Source organism: Somniosus microcephalus, chromosome 14 (assembly GCF_052327205.1).
Source record: "Somniosus microcephalus isolate GS21.2 chromosome 14, FLI_Smic_1.0, whole genome shotgun sequence".
In the NCBI taxonomy this organism is placed as follows: Eukaryota; Metazoa; Chordata; class Chondrichthyes; order Squaliformes; family Somniosidae; genus Somniosus; species Somniosus microcephalus.
In genome coordinates this window covers 100,691,276-100,699,677 of record NC_141000.1, presented here as the reverse complement: position 1 = coordinate 100,699,677, position 8,402 = coordinate 100,691,276, and the positions used below count along the sequence as shown (strand labels likewise).

The window sequence follows — 8,402 nt, the reverse complement described above, 5'->3', positions numbered from 1 at the left end:
GGGCATGAATGGTATCAGCGGGTCGATAACCTAGAACTAGCTAGATTAGTCAAAAGAGGATTGCGAGAGGTCAATAAGGATATTTCCTCTTCAAGGTGGGGAGTTGTAAGAAATTATGAATTAGAAGAAATAACAAGACAAAAAAGTCTCTTCAGACTGGTGTTAGAATAACTGGATAGACGCTTAGAATTTGCTTATGTTCTTGGTTCCCTGCGGATATTATAACATTCTGCACCGTGGCGGTGACCATGTTTCCAGACTAACTATCTGCTGTTTGTGTGCTCGAAAGGTTGTTGACTGTATCTTTGATTTGGCCAACCGAGGCCCAATGTTTATGATTCTTCCATTATTGCTAATAACCATATTATAATGCTAAGTTAGGATTTTGACTTTGTTTAACAAAGCTGCTTTAAATACATAAGTTAATTAAGTATAAGGACACAGAATAGAAGATACCTTTGGGAATTTAATGATTCATTCCATAGTACAATAGTCTGATGAACCGCGTGAACATAAATAACTGATAACAAGCAGCTATGAACATCTGAAGGCCAAGAATGGCATGTCTGACTCCAAACTTGGGAGGATAAGCACAGGATAGTAAGAAATCGTTTGAAAGTATAAACAGGAAAGACATGTGAAGGGGAGGATTTTCATCCGAAAGTTGAGACAGAGAACTCGACATACCATTGGGCACCTTGGTTTAAGAAGAGCCCTTACAGGTTAGATAGTCCTGTCCATAATCTACCCTAGGCCCACCCCTAGGGAAGAGCTGTTCACGCACACCAGCCGTCTGTCCGATCAGGACTGATACTAGCTGCTTGTCTCGGTCGTATGTCTACTACGTCTATCTTGATTGTGTGTTGTACTTAACTTAAACTGCCACTCCTTAATAAAGGGACGTATGACTCCCAAGACCCTTTGGGTAATCTGTGGGTGACCTGTGATCCAAATCTTACAGGCTACTGACAGCCCTGATGTCCAGTTCAACTCTGGGTTGACCTTTATACATCACATCCTATCCATCAGCAATCTGCTTACTTTCACCTCCACAACGTTGCCCATCCCGGTCTCTACCTCAGCCCCTCTGTTGCTGAAGCCTTTATGTTGGTCTTATATCACCTCCAGACTTGGCTACTCTAAAACTCACCTTGCTGGTCTAGTATCCTCCATAAATTCTTAACGCGTTCAAAACTCTTCCTCATGTATCCTATCCCACTAAGTGCTGTTTGCCTATTACCCCTCTCTCCTTAATAACAACAGAAAATGCTGGAAAAACTCAGCAGGCCAGGCAACATCCGTGGAGAGAGAAACAGAGTCAACGTTTCGGGTCAAAACCCTTCTACAGAACTGAAAAAAAAGCAGGAAATGAAACAGGTTAAAAGGCAAGTTTGGGGGCTGGGAAATGGGGGGGGGGAATGAAAGAACAAAAGTGAAGGTCTGAGTGGTGAAGAGACATTAAGAGATATTCAAGGCAAGATGAGATGGTAATAGGACAGTTAAAGAGACAAAAGATGGCTCTAGATGAAGTGTGAAATGCGCTGGCAGAATGAAAGACAGCTGCCATATGGGAGAGAAAAAAAAGGAAAAGGCACAAACCAAAGGTGTGGATAAAAAATATATAAAAATATAAAGGTTATGATCTGAAATTGTTGAACTCGATATTGAGTCTGGAAGGCTGTAAAGTGCCTAATCGGAAGATGAGGTGCTGTTCCTCGAGCTTATGCTTACACCTCTCTCCTTGTTGACATATATTAGCTTGCCATTCCTCCATGCATTAAATGTAAAATCCTAGCCCTCATCTACAAATTGCTCCGAACTTTCGGTCAACCATCCTCATCTCTCCCTTCCTGGATCAATGCTGTTTTCTCTAAATTTATTTGCAAAGCATCTTGGGATGTTTACATTAAAAGTGCTATATTACTGCAAGTTGTCTGCAACACGGAGATCGGTGGCTAGTGGAATCACAAAGCTCCTTAACAATTGGCTCAGTGGTAGCACTCTTGCCTCTGAGTCAGAAGGTCAGGGGTTCAAGCCCCACTCCAGAGACTTAAAGCACAAAAATCTAGGCTGACATTCCAGTGCAGTGCTGAGGGAGTGCTGCACTGTCGGAGGCGCTGTCTTTTGGATGAGATGTTAAACCGAGACCCTGTCTTCTCTCTCAGCTGGATGTAAAAGATTCCATGGAACTATTTTGAAGAAGAGCGGGGGAGTTATCCCCAGTGTACTGGCCAATATTTATCCCTCAATCAACACCTAAACACAGATTTTTTGGTCATTATCTCACTGCTGTTTGTGGGAGCTTGCTGTGCGCCAATTGGCTGCCGCGTTTCCTACATTACAACAGTGACTACACTTCAAAAGAACTTCTAAAGTGCTTTGGGATGTCCTGAGATTGTTAAAGGCGCTATATAAATGCAAGTCTCTCTTTTCCTTTGGGGGAAAAAAAAGTAATATTTGTCTCAGAAACCGTTACTGTATCTTAAGATACATCACCAAATCTTGTTTGTGTTATAAAAACAGAAAATGCTGGGAATACTCAGGTCAGGCAGCATTTGTGGCGAGAGAAACAGAGTTAACGTTTCAGGTCAATGACCTTTCGTCAGAACTGGAAAAAGTTAAGAGTTATCTTACTGATATTTAAAAAGAATTAAATACCATCATATTTTGTTAAAAAAAAAATTGTATTTTTAGTCAGTGAAAACCTAAGAACTTAAATGACTCAGAAAACATGACCAATCCGCACATACATGGAAAGAGTACAACTAGGTGCAGATTTATCATTTGAAAAAGGCACTGAACAATATTGTTAAAAGATGTCTCTATTACAGAGCTAAAGCAAACTATAGTCTATCAAAGTGGCGGTAAGCTCGTTTGATCGGTTGCCTGGCAAGTACGTCAGGTAATTAAAGGACTGAAAATTGTTTGTTACCTCCTAAAAATACGGCAAAATCTAAACACTATTTACTTTCACTGAACTTTAATTGTGGTCCATAAACCGAGGACGTAATTATTTTTATTTCTTAGCGCGCAAGAATCTTTTAGCTTGTTATCTATAATTATTACATGTTGAAATAATTGCTAAAAAGCTCACTGAAATAGGGTGGAGGGAAATGGACGGGAGGGGAGAGGAGCTGCGGAACAAATGAATATTCATAAAAAAGGGAACTGGTTTATTTTTGTATTAGGCAAAATCTGGTAGCTGAAGCAGACAAGGGAGTTGATTAAAGTCTGAGTTAGTTTGCACTGTAAGGCAATTAGTCTGAGGATGATCTGGATAGCCTACTGCTCACTTTCTGGCTCAGTGGGTGGAAGCCTCGCCTCTGAGTTAGGAGGTTGTGGATTCAAGTCCCACTCCAGAGATTTGAGCACAGAAATCTAGGCTGACACTCCAGTGCAGTGCTGTGGGAGCGCTGCACTGTTGGAGGTGCCGTCTTTCGGATGAGATGTTAAACCTGCTCTCTCAGGTGGACGGATCCCATGGCACTATTTCGAAGAATAGCAGGGGAGTTATACCCAGTGTCACACCCAATATTTATCCCTCAATCAACATCACAAAAAAATGATCTGGTCATTCCTATTTGTGGGAGCTTGCTGTGCATAAATTGGCTGCCACGTTTCTTACATTACAACAGTGACTACAATTCAAAAGTACTTCATTGGCTGTAAAACAATTTGGGGCATCCTGAGGTTGTGAGAGGCACTATATAAATGCAAGTCTTTCTTTCGGCAGGAGTTGCTGGCGACGAAACGAACCGAGTTACTGGCCTAAAGTAGTGTTGTTTTAATTCTGTTGTATTTAGGAAAATATAGTATGGAACATGTTTCATGCATTAACACATCAAAGAGTTGAAATACAACTGTGACTATGAGAAATGTATTGACCTCGTCAACCCCAAAATGTGTTACAGCCTGGGATGTGCTCCAGTTTGGAAATGATTCTGTATAGTATACAGAACTGAAGTGATTTCTTATCTTTTTATGTGTTTATCTTTTTTTTGATTTCGTTTTTTTTTGGTGGAGTGGAAAGTGATGTCATGGCCGACTGTGAATTAGGCCAGAAGCGGTCAGGATATATGGCCTGATACAGGGGAGTAACAGTAATGCAGATAAATGATAAAAGATAGGCTGATAGCTAACAAGTTGGCAGAGTTTATTTTTTAACCAGTGTGCTACAAAGACTCAGTGGTGGAGGAATGAACTGTGAGAAGTTTTCAATCTTTTCTTGTTTAGGGAATTGACTTCCTTGAGGTGCTTTAAAGGACAAATTGTTGCTTGTGTGCAAACACCTGTACAGTAATTAACTGATTGAAAGATGCAATCTACCATTTAGTACAGAAAAATCCTAGTATTTGAAAAGTAAGACTTATTCATTTGCACACTAACTAGTATTTACAGATCAATAATGATTTATTACAAACTTGTTATAAATTTTCAACACTGACAAGGCTTAATATTCAAAATACGGCATCTCTTGATGGTGCCAAAGACGTCCAAATACACAATACAATGATCAATTTTCTGATCTTGAGTAAAATTTTAGCAAAATAAAATCTGTATTTTTAAGTGTAATTAAAGAGGCAGCTTTTCAGCTACTGCCCTTCAATAAGGGAACGGATGTCTTTAGAGAGAGACACGATGGCATCTGTTGGCTTCTGCTTCTGTTTTGCTTTAAGGCGCTTGCCAAGCCTTGGTGTTTCTTCAGAGGCCTCCGAGATCAATGTTATATGAGACAGAAAGAGTTGAGGTTCCCGTGCTCCGAGCCACAAGTCCCACAGGTAATCAGAGAGCAGGAACAATGCTGCGGCTGAGAGAGGAGAGAGAATCAGACATTTAAAACTGCAAGATACATTTTATGAGCGATAACTTTTGGACCCTTTTTATTTTTTTCAGGGTGTGCTATCTTCTTGTGGAGACATGCATTCTTTCCCCTTTCTCCCATCAAAGGCCCTGAAGCCATGGAACATCTGTAGCTGAAAGGGCAGTACATGTAGCCTGCTCTTTCATCAGCAGCAATGCTGCTTATGTTCAAATATCTTCATGGCCTCGCTCCTCCCTATCTCGGTTACCTCCTCCAACCCTACATTCCTCCTCCAACCCTACATTCCTCCTCCAACCCTACATTCCTCCTCCAACCCTACAATCCTCCTCCAACCCTACATTCCTCCTCCAACCCTACAATCCTCCTCCAACCCTACAATCCTCCTCCAACCCTACAATCCTCCTCCAACCCTACATTCTTCCTCCAACCCTACATTCCTCCTCCAACCCTACATTCCTCCTCCAACCCTACATTCCTCCTCCAACCCTACATTCCTCCTCCAACCCTACATTCCTCCTCCAACCCTACAATCCTCCTCCAACCCTACAATCCTCCTCCAACCCTACATTCCTCCTCCAACCCTACATTCCTCCTCCAACCCTACATTCCTCCTCCAACCCTACATTCCTCCTCCAACCCTACATTCCTCCTCCAACCCTACATTCTTCCTCCAACCCTACAATCCTCCTCCAACCCTACAATCCTCCTCCAACCCTACATTCCTCCTCCAACCCTACATTCCTCCTCCAACCCTACAATCCCCCTCCAACCCTACAATCCCCTTCCAACCCTACAATCCCCCTCCAACCCTACATTCTTCCATCTCTTGGCCTCTTGTGCATTCCCCACTTCCTTTGCCCCACAGTTGGCATCCGTGCCTTTTGCTGTCTCGGCCCTAAACTCTGGAATTTCCTCCCTAAATATCTCCATCCTTAAGATGCTCCTTGAAACCTTCACTTGTCCTAATGTCTCCTACTTTGACTCAAAGTCAATTTTTTCTGATTACGCTCCTGTGAAGCTCTTTGGGACATTTTACTATGTTAAATGCACTATATAAGTGCAAGTAGCTGTTGTTGTTATAGGTGCTCGTGAGTGGCTCATATCATAGAATCATAGAAATTTACAGCACAGAAGGAAGCCATTTGGCCCATTGTGTCTGTGCCGGCCGACAAAGAGCTACCCAGCCTAATCCCACTTTCCAGCTCTTTGGTCTGTAGCCTTGTAGGTTACCGCACTTCAAGAGCATATCCAATTACTTTTTAAATGTGATGAGGGTTTCTGCCTCTACCGCCCTTTCAGGCAGTGAGTTCCAGACCCCCACCACCCTCTGGGTGAAAGGATTTCTCCTCAAATCCCCTCTAAACCTCCTACCAATTTTATGCCCCCTGGTTATTGACCCTTCTGCTAATGGAAATAGGTCCTTCCTATCCACTCTATCTAGGCCCCTCATAATTGTATACACCTCAATTAGATCTCCCCTCAGCATCCTCTGTTCTAAAGAAAACAACCCCAGCCTATCCAATCTTTCCTCATAGCTAAAATTCCCCAGCCCAGGCAACATCCTCGTAAATCTCCTCTGTATCCTCTCTAGTGCAATCACATCCTCCCTGTAATGTGGTGACCAGAACTGCACGCAGTATTCTAGCTGCGGCCTAACTAGTGTTTTATACAGTTCAAGCATAACTTCCCTGCTCTTGTATTCTATGCCTTGGCTAATAAAGGAAAGTATCCCGTATGCCTTCTTAACCACCTTATCTATCTGTCCTGCTACCTTCAGGGATCTGTGGACATGCACTCCAAGGTCCCTCTGATCTTCTGCACTTCAGTGTCCTACCATTTATTGTGTATTCTCTTGCCTTGTTAGCCCTCCCCACATGCATTACCTCACACTTTTCCGGAGTGAATTCCATTTGCCACTTATCCGCCCACCTGACCAGTTCATTGATATCTTCCTGCAGTCTAGTTTTCTTCTTCATTATCAACCACACGGTCAATTTTTGTATCATCTGCAAACTTCTTAATCATACTTCCTACATTCAAGTCCAAATGATTGATATACATCTGGTTTATTTCCCTCCCTGTCACTACTTCAACAGGGACATGCCTGGTCTTTGCTCAATCCAATACATTTGAGATTAGGAATTTACTCTCCAGTGCTGCACATTAATGCTCCAATGCAGAAGGCCATGTCACCCATCTGTTTTATTTTTAAATTGATGAAACTCAAAGAAATGTTAATTAAATTCACATGAAGTATACTGCTTTTGTCAAGCTTCTGTTATGCTGTGTCAGCTGTGGCTCAGTGGGTAGCACTCTTGCCTCTGAATCAGAAGGTTGTAGGTTCAAGTCTCACTCCAGAGACTTGAGCACAAAAATCTAGGCTAACACTCCAGTGCTTAACTGAGTGAGTGCTGCACGGTTGGAGGTGCTGTCTTTCGGATGAGACGTTAAACTGAGGCAATCTCTGCTCTCTCAGGCGGATGTAAAAGATCCCTCGGCACTATTTTGAAGAAGAGCAGGGGATTTAGCCCTGGCCAATATTTATCCCTCGATCAACATCACTAAAAAACACAGATTATCTGGTCCTTATTATATGGCTGCTTGTGCGAGCTTGCTGTGTGCAAATTGGCTGCCACATTTCCTACATTACAACAGTGACTACAATTCAAAAGTTGGCTACAAAACGCTTTGGGATGTCCCGAGGTCATGAAAGGTGCTATATAAATGCAAGTACTTCTTTATTTTATGTAAAACACGAAAACCTGTCCACTTAAAACAACTGAAAAAGATCTGATGAATAATATAGCAATGTGATAATTGAATTAACTTAAATAGAAACACTGATACCCGATCAGTAAAGCACAGTAACGGCTCTCCATAATATTGGCTTCAAAAGCCACAATTATTGTAAATTGTAAGGGGAAGCACATTGAGGAAGCATGCCAGCTCAAAGGCATAGAATATGAGAGGGAGCTGCTGAGTTCTAAAATAGAAATGATGATTTGACACAGATTAGGACAGTCTGGAAACTGGGTTATAGCAATCAGTGGTCCTGAAACTTAAGGCATCATCTTTATTTTACTTTAAGGATTTAATTTCCTGTGATAGTTGATATGCCTATCAATTAGTCCAATAAAAGGCGACGAGTTAAGAACGTAACTGAAGGTTTTTATTGGCTAAATAACAGAGCCCACCCTCGTGGGTGATCCGATCCAACAGGGAGGAATACTAGCCAGTCAGCTACCTTTATACCTGGGCAGGTAATGGGCGGAGTCGGAGGTGGTCAGCCCAGGTATAACAGTGCGACAAGAGGCGACCTCGTGTAGTGATGTGACAGTGAGAACAGTGAGAACAATATACAGTGATAACTATAACAGTGGTTTACCACATTCACCCCTTGTTTAGATTAGAGTCCGGCGGGGTGAAGTGTATTACCAGCTCTGGTATGTCAGTCTGTCCGGAGGCTTCGTTAGCCTCTCCGATCGTCGCAGCGGCGGTGTTACATTATCCGGTGTTAAAGCTGGTGTCTGCGTAGTCGGCAAAGGCTCGTGGGGTTCCGGCATGCCGTCTACCTCGGCTG

The 8,402-nt window shown here is 42.5% G+C and overlaps 1 protein-coding gene across 2 annotated transcripts in view; it reads right to left on the bottom strand.

Annotated features, from left to right (window-relative positions):
• Positions 1 to 1,041: 1,041 nt before the first annotated feature.
• Positions 1,042 to 8,402, bottom strand: part of urb1 (URB1 ribosome biogenesis homolog) — a 127,892-nt gene continuing 120,531 nt past the window's right edge. For both annotated transcript variants that reach the window (XM_086007048.1, XM_086007047.1), the window contains one exon: positions 1,042 to 4,807. In XM_086007048.1, the coding sequence (XP_085863174.1) occupies positions 4,593 to 4,807 (215 nt within the window). In that variant the 3' untranslated portion in view covers positions 1,042 to 4,592. The remainder of the gene's footprint in view (positions 4,808 to 8,402) is intronic.